The sequence below is a fragment of the Erigeron canadensis genome, chromosome 8, assembly GCF_010389155.1.
Source record: "Erigeron canadensis isolate Cc75 chromosome 8, C_canadensis_v1, whole genome shotgun sequence".
In the NCBI taxonomy this organism is placed as follows: Eukaryota; Viridiplantae; Streptophyta; class Magnoliopsida; order Asterales; family Asteraceae; genus Erigeron; species Erigeron canadensis.
The window spans coordinates 37,786,559-37,812,240 of NC_057768.1; the positions used below are offsets into that span (position 1 = coordinate 37,786,559).

Genomic DNA, 25,682 nt, shown 5'->3' on the forward strand with positions numbered 1-25,682 from the left:
CTCAATACCATCAAATTTATCATCAAACTCAAATTTACTCAAATTCATGTAATCATGAAATTTATCATCAAATCTATACTTTATGCATATAAATAAACAAAATTGAGTTTTTATGTTTTCACTTTCCATGATTACATTTTTGTTTGTCTGTTTAGAAATAAAAATAAATACAAGTAATAAGTTTGTTAGGCCTCCGCGAACGCATACGTCGACCCTTCATCGACCACCTCTTCGATGAGGAAGGGTTTGGCACGAAGCTCTTCCACAGGCTCATCAACGAAACTCTTCCATGGGTGGATGAGTGAAGACGGGAAGAGGGAGAGAAAATGTGGGACCATTAGAGAGAGGATGTTTTATTTTAAATTAAGAAAGAGATGTGGAAAAAGTAAGGTTGGTAATGAGTGAGGAATAGATGATTTAGAAGAGATAAAAGTTGATGTGACAGTGTGAAAGAGAAAAAGTGTTTTGGGTTGGCTGAGACCTTTGTCAATAACATGATATATCTTGATAGTAATTATTAATTAAAACATGGTCATTAACAAAATGAAAAAAAAATGAATAGAGGATCATACTTGTCATGAGATTTTACAATAAAAATGATCAAGTTATATATATATATATATATATATATATTTAGTGTCGTAAGTGGAACTACATTTGAGGTAGTTTGGCTATAAGTCCTCTAAATCGATATAGTGTAAATTTTTTATTTATTTATTTTAAAAAAAGATGTATACTTTATTATTAATACTGGTCAAAATAATACTGGATATCGGTTGATACAACTAACACTAAACTTAAAAAGTAACTAACACTAAAGTGTAAAAGATTTTAATAAAAATAAAACTTATAAAAAAGTAGTTATAAAATAAAATGAGAATGAAAACTACCAAACTATCAAAAAATTCTTAAAAACCTGTTTAAATTAGCCAAAAAATAAATCTTTAAAATGCTTAAACAATAACAATCTAGTCGTATTAATTTACGACGATATAAGACTAGTATGAAAAATCTTTGTATTTGGCAACTGTTTAGTGTAGTGTTTAGTTGATGGAGCTAGATGCTTGAAATTTTAAAAGTTAGAATCGTTCTTTCAACCATTTCAAAGTTTGATACTTTTTCTCTTAGATTACAAATGGTATACTAAATATTCTTCACTTGTGTATGGGGCCTACATAAACTTGAGGCCTTGCTTTAGAGGCCTCGTTCGTTGTTATTAAACGACCGAAACAATGTTCAACGACACTAACGAGAAAAGGCCACTTGGTATATATCTACACGTATGTACGAGTTGTCATCATGAAACATATATTCTAAAGCAATGATCGATCGAATATGGTTTTGACTTCTGCAGGAATAGAATAGAATATAGAATATAGAATAGGTACTAAATCATCATGCACATGGAAGCTAGGCATATCTTTGTCATGAATATGAACCATCCTATCTCTTTTACATATACTATATATGTGTTTAAACTTTAAAGTTGCATTTCGCCAGCGTCATTCAACTTATTTGTTATCCATAAAAATCGTATATTTGTTTTTAAAGAAAAATATTATATTCCTATTCCTATTTTTATTCCTATTCATCTATTTTGTGATAATATACCTTGATTCATGAATGAGTGGGGATGCCGACCTTAAAACATAATGTCAAAACTTTGGGATCAGCAATAACAAGTTTAGTTGAGAACCAGTTAATTATGTGCAAATGAGAAATTTGCCGAAGAAGGGTCATGTTTCAAAATAAAACATGTATCTATTAGACCAGAGCCCAAATTTAGACGTCATGCATCAATGAGATCTTGACACCATATATAATACCATATTAAAGGTTTAAATGGCCTTTATCTATTGATCGACACGTTGATTTTCTCAAATACACTTCCAAAAGAGACAGACTTATCGCCCCAGCCCGATTGTCTTAAATTGTCCAAAATTCAAAATTGTCAATTGAGGGGTGTAATTGGAAAAATAATAGTAACAATAGAAAATTATGGTAACAATATATAGAAGCTCCATCATATAAAAAAAAAAAATTAAAAAAAAAAATAAAATTAAGTAACGTTGTCTTTTACGTATTTTGGGTCTTAATTAATACCGTATTTGACGGTATATGAGAGAGGTTAAAGAGAGAAGTTTAATAAAGTTATAAAAAAAACTCTCAACTTTGTTGAACATAAAAAATGAACTTTTGATTTCTGTTTTTAGAAATAAATAGTCCAATAAGGTTATTAGGAGTAAGGGGTTCCAAGAACCCCATCCCCTCCATCTTTTTTGGCCACGTGGATGAACATCAAATTTGAGGGGTTCCCTTGTAGCAAGGGGTTCCCACATGAGGGGTTCTTAGATTTTTTTTATTTTTTTTTATTTTTTCTAGGTTTGACATTCAATATTTTTATTAAAATTTAAAAATTAAACATACAATTTTTAATCCAAACTCAAATAAAACTTATAAAATACATACCAAACTTATTAAAAGTCACATATTACATCATTATTTAAATAAAAAACAAACAACCTACTCATCGTCGGAACTAACGTACTCGTTGAGATCCGGGAGAACCACGTTATCGGGATCAAAATCATGTGCTTGGGTCGACCAAAGATGATCAATCAAATCCGCCGTAAGCATGTTGTGTGTTTCCCGGCTTTTAATGGCATGGCGATTTTGAATTCGTTGTTCGGGCGGTGTCATTTGTTCCCCATAACCCGGTACTAGAGAAGGTTCATCCAGATTGTAGTCCTGACATATGGTCTTGCCCTCGTCCTCCAATATCATGTTTTGCAAAATGATACAAGCATAAATCACATCTTGCATGAGTTCTTTGTCCCAATAATAAGCCGGATGATTAAGGACCTTCCATCTCTTTTTTAACACACCGAATAGTATAGATATATGTAATGTTGTGTGTGTTTTATAAAGTGAAAGAGATACAGTATATATATAGAGATTTAGGGAATAAAAGAAATATAAAAAAAATCAAAATCTGGTCAAACTAAACGTTGGGATGGGGTCCAAAAGAGCCGTTTGGCTCACTTCCATAGAATATTGCCTCCAGTTCCTTTCGTGCCGGTCTCCTATTTTTTTCTCCAAAAACACCGCCGGGGTGGTGTATCCAGCATTTCCCGGTGTCCCCGGCCACTTTTTGGCCGAGGAACGCTCTGTTCCGTTTAGTCTAACCAGTCGATCCAAACGAATACATGATTACAATTATAATGCACAAATGGCAGATAAGTACAAATGTAGACATATGCACATGTACTAATTTGTAGTGAGTTGAAGGGGAGGGGACAAGAGACAGCTTTTGAAAAAGAGAATGCAAAATTGCAATAAAATTAGCCATTGCAATTTGGGTAGTACGTGTATTTAGTACTATTTACAAATGGGTAGACATCACCTCACCCTTTCTCAGCTTTTGTTTCCTATTCCATGACGTTTTGTTCCCCGTTGACTGCCCTTTTTTTTTCTTCCTTACATAACTAATTAAACAAACTTTTATAATCTATTAGTAAAACTTTTATCTATGGAGTTGTTTATTGAGATTAGTTTATTGGAATGTAATTATCTTTGACCAAATGTCTATAGTAGGAAATAACTAAAGTTGTGTGTATTGTATGTAAGCAACTCGAAAAAATGTTTATTGTATGTAAGAAAACATATGTGACAACCATCTACCGGTGTCACTTGTCAGATTTTAATTGGTTGAAACAAAATTCTTACATACAATAAACATTTTTTCGAGTTGCTTACATACAATACACCCAACTTTAGTTATTTTCTACTATAGACATTTGTTCAAAGTTTCTTACATTCTCGAAAACTAATCCCTTGTTTATTTTATGGTAAGTTTTTATTCATAACATTCCGGCAAAAAGATTAGAGCAGAAAAACACATACGGTACATTGAACTTACACCGCTCTTTACAATATAAACATACAATTCCTTGTACTATTTTTATGTCATAGAAAACTTGTAGACTAGCTTATTGTAAAGAAAAGTGTTGCCAACATTTCCGGGGTGCTCAAAAACTTGTAGTCATTTATATCCTTTCATAAGCTCCAATAATGTCATAAAAAATCTCTTTAGCCTGTTTTAGAGCCGACAATTTTTGACACGGACATGTTAGCACGACACGACTTGGTTTTTTCGTGTTTCGTGTTTGGCCTTAACGTGTTTCGTGTCTTAACAGGTCTGGACTTGTTAAGACACGAATAGTTGTCGTGTCTTAACAGGTCCGGACCTGTTAAGACACGATTTGACACGATAAGACACGATAAGTCAAGTAGTATATATATGGACATGTTAAAGACACTTTAGAGACATGTTAAAGACACGTTAAAGACCTGTTAAAGACACGTTAAGACACGATAAAACACGATAAAACACGTTAGACACGATAAGATACGTTATCAGGTCCCTTAACATGTCCCTTATCGTGTAAGTCTTAACATGTCTCTTAGCAGGTCCCTTATCGTGTAACCTGTTAAAAATCGTGTCGTGTTCGTGTTTAACCCTATCGTGTTCGTGTCTTATCGTGTCGTGTCGGACACGATATGCCAGCTCTAGCCTGTTTGCCGAGCCCCACGTGATTGTCATCACCATGGTAAGCTTATGTCATATAAGATCTTATCTTATAAAGAAAAATTATAATCAATAAGGGTGATATTTTTGAAAGGACTACTTATAGTTTTATGATACTGTATCGACTTATTCCATATGAGTCATATTATGTTGGTACAATTGTTAGAAGCTGATTTTCAAGATTTGATAAATATCACTTGAAGTTGACTAAAATTTTGCCGGTCAGAAGTTTAACTTTGTTTTTCTACTAGTGTGATCCACATTATTGTTTAAACAAATGATAAGCATGGGATTTGATTTGTTTTGAGTTTTAGTGTTTAGTTGATGGTTGGTTGTGTTTTGTTTCAAGTAAATAATAAACTAGATATTGTGGTCAAACTGTTTGTTTGTTTTTTGTTAGTGAGATTAGTGTGTTAGCATGTAGCTGCAAAAAAGTAGAAGTATATATTTCTTTGGCCGGCGTTGGTCAAAAAGTATGGTGGTCGAATTTTAATTCTTCTTTTCTTTGTCTTTTAGTTTAAATCTGAGTATTTGGCTGCTCTTGTCACGGGTTAAAAGTTAAACACCATGCCTTCTTCTCGCTACACCTTTTAATTACATTAATTATAATATATCTTAGAACATGGGTTTGAAAGTTATGTCAAAGTATGTACTACGAGCTCACGGTATGGACCTCAAATCCATGCATGTGTAGGCGGTGTGGTCTGTTAGAGCTTGAACCAAAAGGGACCATCACGTGGTTCTAATAGCATGGCCGAGCTAACATTGTGTCACTTTTGTGTATATTAATACTCACATACGGACCGTAGGCTACGGTATACTTTATTTTTAACGAGATTTTTGATATTGTTGTTGTATTTCAATAAGGTAAATAAATCATCACATTTTTCAACAACATACAAGCATTTTCTAAATAAGAAAAATGATAAACATAAAATAAAAGGATCTGCATGGCAGATATCCCCTCACAATTAACAGATTGTGCATATCATATCCCCTAAAATAAAAGTCGAAAACAATGAGTATACACAACGTAAATAAATCATTACATTTTTCAAGTTCATTCATGCCATTCATTTTTTTTTTCTTTTTCTACACAACGGCTTTAATCAGTATATCATAATATGAGTGTATGTATATAATATGATTAAATAATTGAATATATATATATATATATATATAATATGTGATTAATAGGAAATAAACCGGTTAACCGGTTATTAATCGATTTTGGTTTTGAAAAGATTTATCAGTTAGTAACCGACGATTTCCGATAACCTATAACCGGTTTTTACTGTTCCGGTGACCAACCGGTTATGGTTACCGGTTACAAATCAGGTCGGTTAGATTAACCGGTTTTTTCTTACACTTCCAGTTAAATGTAATATTAACATTTAACTTGTTAAAAAAATAAAAAATAAAAATTGGGCATTTGGGCTCATAACTGTGGGCCTCAATGAAAAAACGGGGTATGAGTTCAGTTGGAGTATAAGGCCAATGTAATGTGATCACTATGCAATGAAGTTGCAAACTTGCAATACTCTAACACCAACTTGGAAATATGCTTACAATTGTGTTTAGTTTACAAGTTGAATGTGCAAGGTATCGTGTTTGACAGAAAGTAATAATCAAGAGCAAACTCACTCAATTTTCTGGTGGTTTATTCAATGAAAAACAACTGCCTTTTATAGGCTTACATGACCCATAATTTTAACGGAAATAACATAACAAACTTACCTAGTCTTTAGTAGACTCATTCTACCTTAAAACCAGGACAAAGCTAAATAGTACTAGACTCATGCTACTTTAAAACCAGGACAAAACTAAACAATACTAAACGTGCAAATGAAAGAGACTTGCAGAACAAAATAAACGTGCTGACAAATTAAATGTGAGACTTTTACTAGTATAGATCACGTGCACATACTTAGCCACCTTTATTCTTGAACCCATCTTTCAAATCCTTCCCTAAACTGAATAGGGATCTCCTCTTCAGTTTACTCATCATTGATTTCTCTGACTCCAAGAAGATTTCTCATCTTCTCAAACACTTCCAACTTAACAGGCTTAGTCATAACATCCGCGATCTGATCTGCAGTACCACAAAACAGGAGCTGGACTTTCCCTTCATTCACCAAATTTCTCAAATAGTGGAACCTAACATCAATATGTTTAGTTCTTCGGTGTAGAACCGGGTTCTTGGACAGTTTTATAGTGGAACTATTATCACATTTAATCTGGATCAACCCCAATCTTTATTCATTATATCTTCTAACAAACCCTTTAACCAAACACAATGACATGCACAAGCTGTAGCTGCAACATACTCTGCTTCTGTTGACGAAAGTGTAACAATTTCTTGTTTCTTAGAACTCCAACAAGTAACAGCTTTGCTCAATAGGCAAACATACCCGGAAGTACATTTCCTATCCTCCACATCGCAGGCGTAGTCACTATCGGTATAGACCTGCAACTTTGATCCAACACATCTTTCATAGAACAACCCATAATTGAAAGTTCCCTTGACATACCTAAGGATTCTCTTAGACAAAGCCATGTGTTCTTCTCGTGGGTCAGACATGAATCTTGAAATGAAGCTAACTGCATACATCAGGTCGGGTCTTGTAACTGTGAGGCACATGAGGCTCCCTACTAAGCTCTTGTATTCAGAATCATCTACCCTTTTTCCCACTCCAACTTTTTTGATCACGATTCCAGGCACGATAGGATTTCTTACACTATTACAGTCCCACATTAGAAACCTGCATAGAACATCTTTGGCATACTTCTGCTGACACATACTAATTCCAGTAGCACTTTGAATTACTTCCACTCCTAGAAAGTACCTCATGGTTCCTAAATCTGTCATTTAAAACTCTTGCATCATAGTTCTCTTGAACCATTCACATAAATCCATGTTATTCCCAGTGTAGATTAAATCATCTACATACAAACTTACGATCACCATTCCCTTTTCATTCCGTTTAATAAATAAAGTATGATCATACTCACTCTTTTTGAAACCTTCTTTCTGAAAAAATCTTTCAATCCTATGAAACCAAGCACGAGGTGCTTGTTTCAATCCATATAGGGCCCTTTTCAATTTACACACTTTGGATTCTTCACCTTTTCGTTCAAAACCTGGTGGTTGCTTTATGAAAACTGTTTCTTTCAGTTCTCCATTTAAGAAAGCACACTTCACATCTAGTTGGTATATTTTCCAATCATTCTGAGCAGCTACAACAACTAAGCTTCTAACAGTATCCCAACGAGCCACAGGGGCATAGACTTCATTGTAATCTATCCCCTTTTTCTGAGAGTACCCCTTCACCACTAGCCTGGCTTTATATTTGTCAACTTCACCCTTCTCATTGAGCTTAGTTTTATAAAGCCACTTCACATCAATAGGTGTGACATTTTCCGGCAAATCAACTAGTTCCCATGTGTTATTTTTCATAATGGAATCCATTTCTATTTCCATTGCTTTGACCCATTTGTCTTCTTTTACTGCCTCTTCAAAGGTTGATGGGTCTTCAAATGAGCTAAACATAGCCAAGTCTACCTCATCCTCTGACAATCCTTCCCCACTTTCGTAATTTGTCATCCAAGTGGGAACTGTTTTTGTTCTTTTTGAAGTACGATCCTGCAAGTTTCCATCAATAGGGGTTGTTTGTATTGGCACATGGGTTTGAGGAGAAGTATGAAGGTCATTACCTTCTCTTTCTACAGTCGTACTATTTGTAGTTGTAGAGTTAGACTCCAAAAGTGGAGTAGTCGCTTTTGATTGTGACATATCTACACTTTTACTTTCATCTTCTGAATCATCTGGTACAGCCAGATCACTAGTGCCAAAGATTTTCTTATCCCAATTCCATTTTTCACTTTCAGCAAACACAATATCTTTACATATAATTAGCTCTTGTTTAACCGGATCATACATTCTGAATGCCTTTGATTCTGCACTAATTCCTATAAATACACATTTCTTGCTTTTGTCTTCTAACTTTGATCTAAGTTGAGAAGGGACGTGCACATAACCAATACACCCAAATATCTTAAAGTAGTCAATATTGGGTGTATCGCCAGACCACATTGCTTCAGGAACTTTGTTTTCTAATGAGGTAGTGGCACATCTATTTATTATATGGCAAGCCCAATAAGCAGCCTCAGGCCAGAACCACCTGGGCATTTCTTTCTCAATCAACAAGCAACGAACCATGTTCATCAGGGTTCTATTTCGATGTTCTGCCACTCCATTTTATTGTGGAGTGTATGCAGTTGTCAGCTGCCTTTTGATGCCCATAAGTTCACAATAATCAGAAAATTCTTTGGATGTAAACTCCCCACCCCTATCACTTCTCAACCCTTTGACTTTTAATCCAAATTCAGTTTCAACTTTGGACTTGAATCTTTTAAACTTATCAAAACTTTCATTTTTCTTAACCAGAAAGTACACCCACCCCTTCCTAGTATAATCATCTATCAATACCATGAGATACCTTTTACCACTAAGAGATTCTGGTGTGATGGGTCCACACAAGTTTGTGTGGATAAGTTCCAGCTTGCTAGAGGCTCTCCAGTTGCTTTTCTTTGGAATAATTTCCCTTTGCTGTTTTCCGAGGTTGCAGACCTCACAAACCTTTGATGATTCTGCTAGTATTGGAAGTCCTTTCACTATTTGTTTATATTGCATAGTCCTCAAGGACTTATTGTTGACATGACCAAGTCGTCTATGCCAAATTTGTTCACTGTTGCCTTCTTCAATCTGCATGCATTTTCCTTCCAATGGTTTCATAATGGCATTTACAATGAACATTCGATTTCTTGTCATGTTGGAGGAGGTTATCAACCCTCGATGAGGGTGATAAATTTTGCAGACTCCTCTTCTAATGATAATGGTCAGATCCTTCTCTTGAAGTTGTCCAATGCTTAGAAGATTGGAAGTAAGTTCCGGGACATAGTACACTCGGCTGATGACTTGAGAAACTCCTCCTACTTCAAACCTTATGTCTCCAAGGCCCATTTGTAACATCCATGAATTTTGACCCGTTGACTTTAAGTGTAATGTTATGAATTATAGTAGTTAATGATATCTTTAAATCCATCTTGTGGTTAAATGACTAATTGTATACTCAATGAGCCGGTTGACAGGTGTGCTAGATGTTATGTCGTGGGTTTTGAACTAATTAGTTATGTTGACGGGTCAACCCATGGATCAAAGTCTTGACCCATGACCCACCTTAGTCAACCCAACCCCCACCCACCTTATCCTTTCCTTCCCTTATTCTTCTTATCTCTCTCTCTTCTTTACTCTCAAGAACACACTCTCCTTTCACTCTCTCTCTAATTTAATTCATAGTTCATGGAAATTCAAGCTTAGTTAATGCAAGAATAATAAATCTTATCACCATTTTAACTTCATATCAAAAACTTGGGTTCCAAAGTGCAAGAAATGACCTCATTTGAGTCAAAATTCGGGTTTGAGGATTTGTGAAGCTTTTGGTAAGTAAATTCTACTCTATGACCTTCACTTCATGTTAGTAAATGTATCTCTAGTTGTGCCAAAACATTTTCGGGTCACAAATCGGGCCAAAAGTCGAATTAGGGTTTGTCTAGGGTTAGTAATGGGTTAAACCGAATTTGAGCTTGAGTTTGGTGTTTTGAAGAAAGATTTTGAAGTGGGTTTGGGTTATTCATGTGTAAACATGCTTAATTATGCTTCATATTGAGTTTTGATGCATCACAAATTGATTTTGGGTGTCAAAAATGAGTTATGGGTTAGTTTTGGTGTGTTTAGGTCGAAATGGTGTTGCCGGTGCTGAACTGGGTGAGCTGCTGCGCAGCTAGTTAAGCTGCCCCGCAGCTTCACGAGTCTGTTTTTCAGCTGCGGCGCAGCGATAAGTTGCGGCGCAGTTGGGGGCTTCAATCACTTAACTTTTTCCTAGCTTTAGTTCTAACATCCTAGGATTGTCCCGACCTTTCCGGAATGTACTCTTATGACCTTATTGGTGCCCTACACATGACAAACGAGTCGTTTAAAGTTGGGTGTCCTCTTTGGAACCTAATTCAAGACATTAACATAAACTAAATAAACATATAACTTATGTTTGAGAATGAGGCGACCTTGGGGCGACTTCATTTTGGTTACAAACTATTACATGACCTCCCTAACGACCATGTTGGGTCCCGAAAGTCTTTCAAAGCCATAAACCAAAGCTAAAACCTAGTTAGAGAATCGTCTTTGGTGAATAATGCATGTCTTGTATACATTACTAGGTTGTGGACGTGTGGAGCACTATAATCACTTATAATCTCATCTTAATTCGATATTAGCCTCTTTTGCCAATCAAGGTGAGTTCGTATCTCCCTACTCTATTGAGATTCGGGCTAAAAAGTGTACATTGTGTGTTTATTTGTTTGAATTAGTTGTTTGTTGATTGAATGATGATTGATGGATGAATTATTGAAATGTTTTGTGTATGTTGGTATTGAGAAAGGTTATATTTAGGTTAGATGTACATACATGGAAGTCGACTTCGCTTTCAAAAGGTTTGAGATGTGGAGGGTTAGCCGCTGGTACACCCTGTATACAAACATCGAGGACTCTTTGAAAGCAAGCCCTCTCAAGTGTATGTATGTATAGTTTGATCATATTGTTGGTTATTGGATGTTGGATTGATGGATTGTTGGGCTTGCATTGTGTTGGTTGCTTTGAGATGATTTGGTTGTCTGTTGAGACAAATGTGTTTATCCAGGTATAGACGTATACACTGGTGTTGGTCATCCGGGTTTATAGACGTATATTCGCCGACGTTTTTGAGATGCCACAATGGTCATGGTGATGACCTGTGAGTATCGTTGCATAGATGGCATGATGGCCATACATATTATATGTATTTTGGTTTGGCATGCATATCATTCACATCATGGCATTGACATTGTATTGATTGTTCTTATACGTTTGTTATATAGTGATGCATTGGTTGGATGACGTGTAAGACTACTTGTATGTGATGATTGTTCTTGTTTTTATGATATGTGGTTATGGTTGGTGGTTCATCTTGGGCCACCACTACGAACTCACCAACCTCGTGTTGACTTGTAAAACACTTTTTAGGTAATCAGGTAGTTCAAGGATGTGATGCATGATCTGGTGTAGCTTTTGGATTCGGACATGGACTTTATGGATCAAGGATTCATTCGCCCACTTTTGGATTAATGCTTAGGATCGATAGCCATCTCTAGAATTCTCTTTTGTAAACTTTGATGATCATTTTCTCCTTGTGCATTGTTTGAATATTTGACTTGTTGTGGATTCACCGAATTCATTAATGTCATTTAGTTTCCTACGATAATCCCTCCTTGTGCTATATGATTTCCGTAATATTTCGAGCCCTAGCTCGGGGTGTTACACCATTACAGTGAGCCTAACATCGTTTCCCAACTTCACCGAATGCTTGTATCCTTCGTCAAGCTTAATGAACCACTCTCTATTTCCTGTCATATGGTTAGAGCAGGCTGAGTCAAGGAACCACACACCAATTTTCTCTCTTTCTGCAAATCAGCATGCATCATGAGGAGTAGATCCTCTCCTTCATCAAATTCAGTGTAGTTCACAGGTTTATCTTCTTGAGTACATTCATAAGCAAAATGTCCCAATTTATGACACTTATAACACTCAATGGTGGATTTATCAAACTCTCCCTGTGATCTACCTCTTCCACGTCCTCGACCTCTAGTGAAAGAGTACCTGCCTCGTCCCCGACCACGACCACTGTTGGGATCTAGTTCCATCCTCAATACTTGATCCTCTCCTGGTTTCTTTGAAAGCTTTTGCTCGTTCACAAGCAAGGAACTTTGCAATTCATCAACAGACATCTTATCGGTGTCTTGCGATTCTTCTATGGAGCAAACAACATAGTTAAACTTCTCAGTCAATGAACAAAGAATTTTCTCCACAATCTTCACTTCTGTCATCTCTTCTCCATAGTTTCTCATGTCATTGGCTATGGTCATCACCCGACAAAAATAGTCAGTGACACCATCCTCTTCTCTCATCTCTAAGGTCTCGAAATCTCTCCGCAACCTTTGTAATTGAGCCTTCTTTACATGCGTGTTCCCTTGATACTTGTTCTTCATGGCCTCCTAGATTTGTTTAGAAGTGTCTTTGTGGGTCATTGTCTTCACTATCTGTTTGTCAATAGACTGGAACAGATAGTTTTGTGCTTTCAGATCCTTGAGACGCATTGCATCTAAAGTCACTTGTTGAGCAGAACTCACTTCTACTCCTTCCTTTGGCTCTTCATATCCTGGGTCAATCACAACCCAGTATTCTTTTGATCGTAACAGCGTCTTCATTAGCAAGCTCTAGTGTTCGTAATCACCATCGAACTTGGGAACACTCGGAACTTGGAAGTTTGCGTTTTCTGCCGCCATTGATCTCTCTCAATATAAACTCTCCTAGCGTGCTCTGGTACCACTTGACAGAAAGTAATAATCAAGAGCAAACTCACTCAATTTTCTGGTGGTTTATTCAATGAAAAACAACTGCCTTTTATAGGCTTACATGACCCATAACTTTATCGGAAATAACATAACAAACTTACCTAGTCTTTAGTAGACTCATTCTACCTTAAAACCAGGACAAAGCTAAATAGTACTAGACTCATGCTACCTTAAAACCAGAACAAAACTAAACAATACTAAACATGCAAATGAAAGAGACTTGCAGAACAAAATAAACGTGCTGACAAATTAAATGTGGGACTTTTACTAGTACAGATCACGTGCACATACTTAGCCACCTTTATTCTTGGACCCATCTTTCAGTGTTTAGACTTCACAACTTTTAACATTTTGATAACAATGTAATCTCCTATATATCATCATTTCTTACACCGAAAGCTACTTCTATGTAACTATTGCTTTCCATCTACTTGGTGTTGGGGTGAGTAATATTGAGATCAGCGAAATGGCAAAGGTACTCACTTGTTCTGCCAGTTCGCTCCCCTTCAAACATTTGGGTATCTGGATCGGGGCCAACATGAACAAAGTCAACAACTGGAATTTTTTGGTAGACACTTTTGAATCAAGACTGTCCAGGTGGAAGGCCACAAGTTTGTCAATGGCGGGGAGAATTGTCATTCTAAAATCTGTTCTGGAAAGTTTACCTTCCTACTTTTTCTCGATCTTTAAAGCCCCTGGGAGAGTAATTGATTCTTTGGAAACCCTCATGCGTAAATTTCTTTAGGGTAGTTCGGATTCATGCAAAAAGATTCATTGGGTTTCTTGGGACAGGGTTGCCTCCCCTAAGAATAAGGGTGGATTGGGGATTTGTAAATTAAGAGATAGTAATTCTGCTTTATTATCTAAATTAGGGATGTGCATGGGTCAAAACCCGGCCCGACCCGCCATGACCCGTGACCCGAAATTGCATGAAAAATAGAACCGTGACCCGGCCTGTTAACCTCCCGGGCGGGTCGGTTCGGGTGCGGGTTTTATCGGGACGGGCTCGGGTTTTAAGGTGTGACCCGAAAAGTGGTTGGGTTGAGCTTTTGTTTTTAGAGGAAGAAGGTAGAAAACATGAAAATGGATGATAGCTAGGCTTTTGTGCAAAAGCTTCGTTTTTAAAGTTTGACCCGAAAATATATTCTGAAAGTGATGGAGGTATTTTTATGTTGGAGATTTGGAGCAACGACTATGGTTCATCTACTTTTCCATTATTAAAAAAAAAATGCGAGAGAGGCTAAGAAGGAACAAAGAAGATATGATATATAATAGATAATGGTGGTTTGTTCGCCTGTGAGGCATCCCTCTTCTTCTTTATTTCTTTTGTGTTTGCTGTTTAAGCAGGATACATATATATTAGATTTAATATGTATATATTTGTTGTTTGTTTACTTTTGGGGATAAGTGAGATGAATGGTTTTAAGTTTACATTTATATAAAAAAACCAAACACTTGTCATACTCTTATATATGTACCCCATTATCTCTAACACTAATGTATCCCAAAACACATTATAATCTAACGGTAGACAATTACTTCACCTCCCCAAAAACTCTCTTTCCAAGATTTACACTCCAAACAAAACAAAACACTCTTTGACTCTTCTTTCTCTCTAGTTACTTTGAATGCTAAGGTTAAAAACAAAAGAAAAAAACACATCTTCACCCCAACCCCAACCCACCCTTCATCACGTTCAAAGAAAAAAAAGGGTATAACTCCTCCTTCCTTCTTTCCTTCTACATTTTTATATATATACATATGTCATGAATATAATTCTTCTTCAACACCCATTATAAAATTCCAATTTACCATACATACCTTTTACACCCATGGTAATGTAGTAGAATTTTGGAAGAAAAAACCGGAGAAGAGAAAAAGAAATATGTTCTTGAAGCTTTAAAGATGGGAAATAATATCAAAATATTGTATATTTTCGGGTCTTACGGGTCAAACCGGCAAACCGTGGGTTTTGACCCGAACCGAACCGAACCCGGGAAAGCATTGAAATCATGAACCGAGAACCGGCCTGTCTGGTGTCCGGGTGGGTCGGGTCGGGTACGGGCGGGGTTCGGGTCGGGTTCGGGTTTACGGGTCTTTTGCTCATCCCTAATCTAAATGGGTATGGAGGTTTAAAAATGAACCAGATAGCTTATGGAGGAAGGTCATTGAGAGTTTACATAGCACGAAAAAAGGCTGGAATTTTTTGCCAGTCAATCGGTACCTTCCTAGAACTCGGTGCAATATGGTTAAATGTGTTGAGGCGGTCAAAGTTAATGGTGTAAGCTTGCATAATTTGAGAGATTGGAGATGGGAAGGAGATTAGATTTTGGCTTGATAATTGGGTCACCTGCGATCCGCTAAAAGCTAAGTTCCCTTTATTGTTCAATTTGGAAAAGAATAAAAAAGTATGTGTGAAGGATCGGTTTAGTGTTGATAATGGAAAATTTGACGGGTTGTGGCAATGGACCAGACGACTGGCAAACAGGGAGGAACCAATGGAAATGGAGGAGCTGAACAATCTGCTGGAGGGTATCACAACTGGGAACAGACCCGACAAATGGATCTGGTTGGATGGAAAGGATAACTCGATGACAGTCAGTGACGTCGAGACCTTTTTACTTGGGAATAAAGACTTTAGCAACAGGTATGTGGTCGTGTGGTGCAAATGGATCCCCAAAAAATGTAATTTATTCATGTGGAGGGCGGCTATGGATCGTATCCCTACTAAGCTCGCACTTAAAGCTCGTAATTGTTTTTCAAATCAATTGACTTGTGTTCTTTGCGGGGATGGTGAGGAATCTATTGATCATCTTTTTTGTGAATGTGGTATGGCTGCGAGAATTTGGCACGCGATTAGCAGTTGGTGCAATACTCCACCATTTTTTATCTTCAAGACTTCAACATCAAAGATCTCCTTGAGTTCCACGAGATCCCGGGGAAGAACAGAATAGAGAAGAAGGCACTAAAAGGAATTATTATGATCTCTTGTTGGTATATATGGAAGTTGAGAAACGAAATAATTTTTAACAATTCTAGTGTTAGCGCTTCGGAAATTATACAAAATATCAAGTCGTTAGGTTTTTTGTGGTATAAAAGTAGAGGAAAACATCATAGTATGACTTGGGAAAGTTGGTGTAAATTTAAGTTGTAATTTTGTATAGTTGACCGCCGGCGTTTTGTCGGGGTAGATATGAATACAATGGTTACTTTTCAAAAAAAAAATCTACTTAAGCTAACACCATAACCTCAATCTCAACTATATAATATTTTTAAAAGCTATACCTTCTATTGTAGCAAACTTCCATAGCATTCTTAGTACGTATTTCTATGTTACATGTGCTGGTACAGAGTTTGACTGTTTTCCAGTTCCAGGAATGTAACAAAGGGTTCGTACGTCGGGTAGGAAATTGGTGCCACAGGGATTTGCCAATATTGTGTAAAAATTATCAGTCTGAAAGATTGGGAATGCCCAACTCGACGAGAACATGCAAGTTATACTAAAGAGGGATATATACTACTGGTACTATTAAGTAAGTAACATTAAACTGTTTTGCCCAGCCCAAGTTTCAACTGCCCTGTTCATATGATTATGATTAGATACCAGTGTCACACTGGGAAAAGCTATATCTCCTTGGGCATAAATTAAATCACAAATTCAATAATTTGATCCTACATTTCCAAAATACGTAAGGCAACTTCAAATATACTATATCAACAATTATTATCAATAAGAAAACTATGATATATATGACAAGTATATATGCAAAAATACGTTATGGTAGGAATAGGCTACTCAATGCCCTGTTGTGAGCTATTGAACTTAACCAATTTTTCCACACAAAATAAAATAAATAAATAAAAACGCCTCATTTTCTATACAAAACCGCGTCTTGACCAACTAGACCAATATGGTAGTTTAAACAAACTTCTAACCGTCTCTAATTGAAGAATATTGCTCACCACTTTTTAATCCGATATAAACACATTTGTAGCAACTAGCAGCAATTAATCACCTATGTTTAGTAATAATAACATTCTATTTGGAAGCAAAATCAATCTAATGGATATGTAAAAAGGAAGAGAACTCAAGAGGATTAAGCAAACTTACATTAGAAAAAGCCAAAAGATAGAAATGGATGATTGCACAAAGATAGTAATAACATAAAAGTTTAGATACATTTGCTCATCCCTTAAAGTAATCTTAATTGGTGAGATCAAAAACCTCATTAACAAGGACAGCACCTTTTTACATGTTTCAATTTTGCATTTGAAAGTACTTATTATCTCTTCTTGCTTTGTTGAGCTGCACTTCCATCAAAAAGCTCTTCGATACATGTTTCTATATCTTCTGGCTGATACTTTATATACTTCTCGGTTTGCCTTCCTGGAGTAAACACTTGACTGAACCTCCCCATGAATGACCTATAAGCCGGGATCACAATTGCTGATATGGACACCCTTAGCTCTGACTGAAGCTGTTCATCGCTCACTATCCAAGTAGTTTGTGTTCTGTGTATCTCATCAAACATCGCGTTAAAACTCTTGAACCTTTCTTTTAGCACCGGCTTCATCACCTTCCCATTAACACTCAATCCTTCGTGACTCAAACATTGCAACAGCTTTGTCCATGTTTCTCGCTTGTAATTCGAGTGGTAATTCCTTAAATCCGATGAACGTTTCCTCACCCACGGATCCCCCATCAATGTCCTCATTTCTCCTGTCCCCTTTGTCTTCTGAAGTATATAGCGCCCGTTATTCATCATAAAAATCAAGCTCAACGACGCATCCTTATACAACCTCGACTTGGCTTCTAGATTCGTATCCAACAAATCCATAATTTTAGCTAACTGCGACTGGAACGGCGATTCAGGTTCTGTTTGATTCCCCTGCTGGTTCTGTCCTTGTTCTTGAGAGCTAGCATCTTCATCACCTGCTCCTGATTGGGCCCGATCTGACCTTTTATGCTCTTTAAATATCTGCTCCAACGTGACACTATACTCGCACGCGTATTTCAAATAATTCATCGTGTAGCGAGTTAAAGGATGTACCGCCCCACCAGGAACCGCGGTCTTAGATACATCTGCTTTTATTGAGTTTTCAAGATCTATAAAGATGTTATAAATAGCCTCACCGAGAACAGTATTAATCAACCCCGTTGCGGATTTCAGTTGATGCATATATTCATCAGCAAGCAATATTTTCTCAGCCTCCGAGATACTATCTCTCAACGTCTCGTAAATATCTAAAAACTTAAACAATTTCTCAGCAGAACGTTTTGTCATCATCACCGCCTCTGCGAAACTTAAAAAATAAAACAAAACGATTTGCGCGAGGCGGCTAAACAATCTATTCGAGATTGCGGTGTAACCAGTAAAAACAGAATCCGCCAGTTTTCGCTCACTAGGCAATAACGATGTACAAAACTGTTTGAACATCTTCATCCAAGCCGACACCTCTTTCTCAATCGGCTCCCAATGCATTTTCTGCATCTCATCAATTGAAAATTTCTCAAACTGCAAAAGCTTTAAATTCTGTTCCATTGCATTCCTTCTGACGAAAAAATACAATTCCTTACACTCGGTTTCATGACCGCCTTCTATCAATCCTTTGGCTAGCTTATTCAGATTCGAAACCATCTCATCTGAATAACCTAGAAACTCGTCTTTCTTATTCTGATCTTCTGATTCAGATTGATTCTGATCACTTTCCGTTTCAGCCGTTTCCTTGACATTGCTTTGAGAAGGCGACAATTGTTTCTGTTTCGTCTTCTCTGCCTCCCGATCATCATCATTGTTTCTTTGTTGATCTCTCTCGTACGACGTCTGATAATCGTCAAGAATCGTCTTAAACTCGACCTCCATTATCGACAATGCGCGTTGTTGTATGCCGCTGATCCGGTTCACAACGTTCGCGTAGTTTTCGTGTGCATGAAATCTAGAAAATGATTTCAACAGCTTTCCGGTTTGATCCACGGATTCGATAAACGATGAATTACATTCATCCTCGATCCATTTTTTGGATCCGGATTCATATTCAACGACTTTAACGTCGAAAAGATCAGCAAAGTGATGAACAGAATCCACAATTTCAGGAGGTTGATCATCCGTACATGTCAATAGTACGGACGTAAATTGATCTAGTTTTTCGTAAAGATGATCAATCGATGAATGTTGGTTGTTAAGTTGTGAATTTTGATGATCATCGGTGATAATGGCGGTATCTGGCGGAGGTGTATCATGATCCGCCATTGATTGAATAGAAAGAAAGAAAGAAAGAAAAAGTAATTGTGATTTTTGTAAATTTTGATATATAAAAGAAAGGAAGCTAGGCGGGGGCGAAGAGAAAGTGATCGAGGAGGCCGGGAGGTAATGGACGTATGAATTAATTTTGGAAGTGGAGAAGACGAGCGTAATTGATGGATGATGGTTAAGTATTTCCTTTTTTAAATACTATCTGTTTTTCCTTCTTCTATAGTTAAATTAGCCCAATCATAAATGTAAGCAATCTTTTCATTGGTAAATCAATTTTTTGTAAACTAATTATGCATCTTTTCTAAATATACTAACTCATATTGAAACGAATAAATTTGATATAATTTTTCTTAGGATCGATCGAATGGTACGTGTTAATCATTTGATCTAGTTTATTTGTTTTTTCTATATATTTTCTTGGTAGGAGATTTAAAGCCCAATAAAATTTATTTTAACATTTACTTATACAAAGGAAAATGATATTTTTACAACAAAATAAAATTAAACATCTACAAATCATTTAGTTATATTCTATACATTAAAATAGCTAAATTCTATCATATAAATATCACTTCCTTTTTACAAATTCACTACCACGTATCAGTTATGAATGTAACATGATTATCCTAAGAGACGAAAAGTCATTTGACTAGCTTTGTATTCTGCGTTGGTGCTCCCCACGTCTTCTCTCCTACCAACACACTTGCCATTGTTTATTTCTTCAAAATTTAATGTTTATTCTTTCCGTATTATTCAAACACGACGTATTGACATGTTTGAATTCTCTATGAGCCCTGTTAGGCCCCTCCTTATAGGGCGTTCGCCCGCCGCGCGGCTAGCCGCCGCCGTTATTAGCACGGCTCCGTCTTCGCCTGCGTCTTGTGTGTTTCTTCCAATATTAGACGAGCGGCATCTTGGTTTGTGGGTCCCGTTTTTGTTGTAGCCGTTGCCAAATTAAAAAAAAACATTTTTTAAGTATTTTTTTTGAAACCAACGGCTAGTTGGTTGTTTTTTATTTTTTTAATCTTTTACTCTTATTTAAACCACTCATTTACACTACCATTTCAAAACACACACAATCTAAACACATTCCTTCATCTAATTTTTAAAGCATTTCCATCACACGCTACTACCAAAAATGTCTAATTCATCATCATCATCCTCTAGTGATGATTACATATCAAACGATTACGAAGTACTCAACAATGCTGTTACGCAAATGAATGTTATTTTCAATCCCCAAGCCATAGGTGCGTGTCTTAACGTTATCTTTGACGAAGAAGAAAAGCAACACCAAGAAGCGTCAAGTTCTTCAAGACCCAAGTTTACTAGAAGGGTGATCTTGTGAGATCACGTGGGTGCCGCAAAGCTTTTATACGATCATTACTTTGCGCCTAACTGAACTTACCCACCTAATATGTTTCGTAGAAGGTTCCGAATGCGAAAGGAAATGTTCCTGCACATAGTGCGAGACATAAACTCCTTTCAAAGCATAGAACCGCTACCGAAACACTTTCAGTTCTTCCACAAAGGCGCGACAGATGCTACTGGTCGTCCCGGTTTCAACATTTTCCAAAAATGTACTTCTGCTATACGCCAGTTAGCGTATAGCTTTAAGGCTGATGCTTTAGATGAGTACTTGCAGATGGCTCAAGATACCGGCTACCAGTGTTTAGATGCATTCTGCAAATATGTGATACACCTTTATCAACAGGAGTACTTGAGAAGGCCTACAGAAGCCGATGTCAAGCGGTTAACTGCCAAACATGAGCAGGTTCATGGTTTTCCCTGAATGCTTGGTAGCATAGATTGCATGCATTGGGGTTGGAGGAACTGTCCAGTGGCATGACAAGGGCAGTACACCCGGGGCGACAAGGGACATCCAACAATCATGCTTGAAGCGGTTGCTTCATATGATTTGTGGATCTGGCATGCCTACTTTGGCCCTGCTGGTTCGAACAACGACATCAACGTCCTCAACGAGTCAGATTTGTTCGACGATTTGCTACAAGACAGGGCTCCTAAAGTAGAGTTTTCGGTTAATGGGGAGCAGTTTACAAAGGGATATTACCTAGCAGATGGTATTTATCCAGAATGGGCGACTCTTGTTAAGTCATTCAAGTGCCCGATGGACCCGAAAACCACCAAGTTCAAAAGATACCAAGAAGCTGCAAGAAAGGATGTCGAGCGAGCATTTGAGGTTCTTCAAGGTTGTTGGCAAATTATTGAACAATACGCGCGGTCATACAGTACCAATAAGATAAAACAGATCATGTTATGTTGTGTGATCTTGCACAACATGATCGTTAAAGATAACGGGCGTGCAATTACAGAGTTTGAAGAAGAGCTGATAGCTAATACTACACTCCCAACTCGTACGTGGACTGAAAGGTGTTCAACGCAGCTTCGTATGTACGGGGAGCTTCATGATAGAATTGCTCACCATCAACTCCGCAATGCTCTGATCGAACATGTTTGGAACCTCCCGGAACACGGCCGTCAACGTTGATGTCTAGTTTTTAATTTGCTAATAATATCGTTTTTCATAATTTATTTACTTTATGTTTTTTAGTGTAATGTTTAATTTTATAATAAATGTAATTTGTTTGTTTTTAATAATAAAGTGTGTTTATTAACTTTGTGTAAAAGAAAAATGGAATAATTAAATAATAGATTAATAGTGGAAGAAGTGAGGAAGAAGTGGGTAGTATAAGGAGGAGAGTGTTCTTGGGGTGTTCTTGGAGAGAGAAGACTAATGAATAATAAAAGAAGTAGGTAAGAAGTGGGGAAGAAGCGGATAATATAAAGAAGCCTTATCATCATCATATATATAAAAACGTGTCAATGATCGGTCTTATATCGGGGGGCTAATCTATAGAATTTTTATCATGACATATTGAGCATTTGAACTTATTCATTTATATATAGGCTTATATATAGATATACTAAACTTTTAAAAGCTTTATAAACACAATATACATTAAATTATAATTATAAGGAGGTTTATATATATGTACACGGATCCTTCTTAGGTTATGTCAAATAAAACCTTACCACATTACAGATATTGAATTTATGAATCTTTTGTGGTTTTTTCTTTCTTTTAAATTTTTAACATTTAGATTTTATTGAGATACTAGCTAATAATCTCGGGTTTAACCCGGACACTAACTAAAACTTTAAAATAAAAAAGGTTAAAATATTATATGTAGTTTTTGTAATTGATATATCATAATTTGGTTTGGAGATATTAAGTTGCTTAACATAATATATACGTATGAGTATTTATTGCATTAACAAAACATAAAAAAGAAATTTACAATCAAAAATTAAGAATTTAAAATAAACATTTAGTAAGCTAGCTATTTATCTTTAAATATATTACAATATTAAATATGACATATGACATCATAAATAAAATAAAAATTTTTTGAAAAATAATATAGACTTGTCACATAATACTTTTTCTAAAAATAGTTTTAGAAGACAATTTTTCTTTATTATATATAAAGATAAAGATCTCTATCTCTATAATAAATAAAACAAGATTGTTTTTCACAAATATTTTTAAAAACTTTTTGATATTTTATCTTAAAAGGTATTTTATATAATTATGATGTCATATAGAAAAACATAAAAATAGCCCCTTACAAGTTTAATAAAAATATTAATAATTTATTGAAAAGAAAAAAATAATTCTGTTTTTTTTAGAACGACATGTTAGTTTGTTAGCGATTCAAACCCTAGTAGTGACATCCAAGCGGACAGTATGCTAGCGATTGGAACCCGAAAGCACATCTAATATAATATTTACAAATAAAATGTCTATTTTTAATTTGGTTAATGCAAATAGTTATTCTTATTTTATAAATTATTATTGTGTTAGTTAATAGTTTTATATAAAGTTACAATATATTAATAACAAACATTACATATATTTTTAAATATATCTTATGATTTTAAAATTTTATTTAGTATACCGGGTTGATTTGCTAGTGTATATAATTAATAAAGATAGGTGATAAAAGAATATAGTATTAGGCATACAAGTAAAATAAAATTGAAAATTAAAAACTAAAGTTCAAGTATTTTGACCAATCATTTTAGGGTGAAATCATAACTCATAACTAGCAGGATCTCCTTTGTAAACATATTGAGTCGGTGAGGTCTTACTTTCAGAAAATGCGATTAATTCGGGACAAAATCCAATATAGAAAACTGAGTCGATGGAGTCTTTATCATCAATGACTAAAACCAATATAGAAGTGAGATTATATTTTGAGTTTTGATTAGTAAAAAGGATAAACGTCACAAGCTTATGAGAATATCAAAACGTCCTAATAATTTACCTAAAGAATTTAAAACGATGGGTGTAGTGAGAAAAAAAAAATCTATAAACATCACATGATAAAGGTGGCAAAAGACTAATAAGTCGAAAAACTAAATCGGCCTTAATTAGTTGTCTTATCCATGAAGGGCATTACTCATCATTACTCATTTGAAAGTTACATATACAAATATGTTTGAACATGAATCCAATACATTATGTATTATACCACTTTATAATCTACCCTTTATAATCTGTCCTATAAAACAAATAAGGTTTCAACTTTCAAAACAAATAAGGTTTCAACTTTCAATTTTCAATTTTAACAATATATATATGATAATACATAATGTACCATACATCAATTCTTACAACTTTTTCTTTCCTTCATAAATCATATTATTACTCTAATTTTTTCAAAATCTTTTATCTCAAAAACCGTAAATCGATAAATTATAAAAATTATATGGGTGTTCTTAAAATTTCATGCTCTTTCATTAGAGATGTCATTCGATATACTTTCGACGAATTTTTAAATCCGATGACGGAGCCTGTACGATTAAGACATTTGGCTATGACACTTTATAACATATCACCTCCTATCACCTATCATACTCTATGACATATCATCCTCACTATCTCACCGCCGCAACGTGCGGGTATTTGCTCTCATAACTCTAAATCGTCAATGTTGAAAGTTAGACTTTTAATATATGCGATATTACCACTCTCACCTTAATTAATATAATAAATTCGTTTCTTATTTTTAAAATGTTTTCACAACCCCATTTGTACGAACTAGTTACATCATTCGACGTTGTCGTTAGTATCACCACCAGTCGCCATCGCCATCACCATCACTGTTGTCATCATCACCGTTAGGGGTGAGTACGGTTCGGTTTGGTTCGGTTTTTGACTAAAACCGAAACCGAACCGTTATAATTCGGTTTTTGAAAATTAAAACCATTGGGTTTCGGTTTTGGTCTATTTCGGTTCGGTTTTTCGGTTTTAATCGGTTTTTAACCACTTGTGGTTTGGATCAAATTGAGCTTCAAAAGTTTATAAGTTTATACCATATAATTACACCTTAATTAATTTCAACAAATTTTCAAAACAATATTAGTAACAATAACACAACAATAATGACAACAAATCCATAAAAGTGAGTTGTACAAACTTCAAACAAATTTTATATATAATTATTTATATCTTTTACGCGTTGTTTAATTATACAATTATTAAAACAAATTAATTTTGTTGTGTATTTTCACTTAAAACATATAAATGATATTATTATATACACCTAAAAATGCAATTATAATAACATATTTATCAAAAATTAATAATAAAATGATATAAATATAAAATAAAGTAAAAATATATATTTTTGGTTCGGTTCGGTTTTTATGGTTCGGTTTTTCATTAGAAACCAAAACCAAACCACAACTTTCGGTTTTTAGAAAACCAAAACCAATGGTTTTTTCGGTTTTCGGTTTTTTCGGTTCGGTTTTTTCGGTTTTCGGTTCGGTTTTTGCTCACCCCTATCACCATAGTAAATGGATACCTTGGTATTATTTTAAAAATGAGAAATAATATATTTTCTTAAAATTTGCTTCAAAATCATCATAAAATTACAAGATCGTAACATGTAAATTTCATTAGTTTTATCCTTTTAATTTTAAAGGGATTCATATCCTAACCAAGCTTTTTTGGTATCTAGACCACATCTACTATTTGCAGCGATAGTCGCTGTAAATAGTGCGGGGCACCCTGTCTGTAATGACAAATCTGACAAAAAATAATGGGTCCCCTGTCAGTAATCGCTGTAAATAGTTGGATATGGACAAAAACACCATTATTTGCAGCGATTGGTTTAATTAAAAAAAAGTGGTCGGGATTCCAACTGTTAATTTTAATCTTTGATTTTAGTATTTGTAATTATGTCGTGGTTGGATGAATTTTTAGGCTAACAGAAATAAGTTAATCATTTGTCTTAACCTTTTACTAC

At 35.5% G+C, this 25,682-nt stretch overlaps 4 protein-coding genes across 4 annotated transcripts; 2 read left to right on the top strand and 2 right to left on the bottom strand.

The window, feature by feature from the left end:
• Positions 1–6,585: 6,585 nt before the first annotated feature.
• On the bottom strand, positions 6,586–7,457 carry LOC122610769 (secreted RxLR effector protein 161-like). The gene is made up of 2 exons (XM_043783728.1): positions 6,869–7,457; positions 6,586–6,713 (listed from the first exon to the last, which is right to left on the bottom strand). The coding sequence occupies exons 1-2, from the start codon at positions 7,455–7,457 to the stop codon at positions 6,586–6,588; spliced, it is 717 nt and encodes a 238-aa protein (XP_043639663.1).
• Positions 7,458–17,356: 9,899 nt separating this feature from the next.
• Positions 17,357–19,345, bottom strand: LOC122580470 (exocyst complex component EXO70B1). Its single transcript, XM_043752742.1, has one exon. The coding sequence runs from the start codon at positions 19,342–19,344 to the stop codon at positions 17,377–17,379; it is 1,968 nt and encodes a 655-aa protein (XP_043608677.1). The 5' UTR covers position 19,345; the 3' UTR covers positions 17,357–17,376.
• Positions 19,346–20,485: 1,140 nt separating this feature from the next.
• Positions 20,486–21,139, top strand: LOC122610770. The gene is made up of 2 exons (XM_043783730.1): positions 20,486–20,691; positions 20,776–21,139. The coding sequence occupies exons 1-2, from the start codon at positions 20,486–20,488 to the stop codon at positions 21,137–21,139; spliced, it is 570 nt and encodes a 189-aa protein (XP_043639665.1).
• Positions 21,140–21,238: 99 nt separating this feature from the next.
• LOC122610771 lies at positions 21,239–21,856 on the top strand. Its single transcript, XM_043783731.1, has one exon. The coding sequence runs from the start codon at positions 21,239–21,241 to the stop codon at positions 21,854–21,856; it is 618 nt and encodes a 205-aa protein (XP_043639666.1).
• Positions 21,857–25,682: the final 3,826 nt, after the last annotated feature.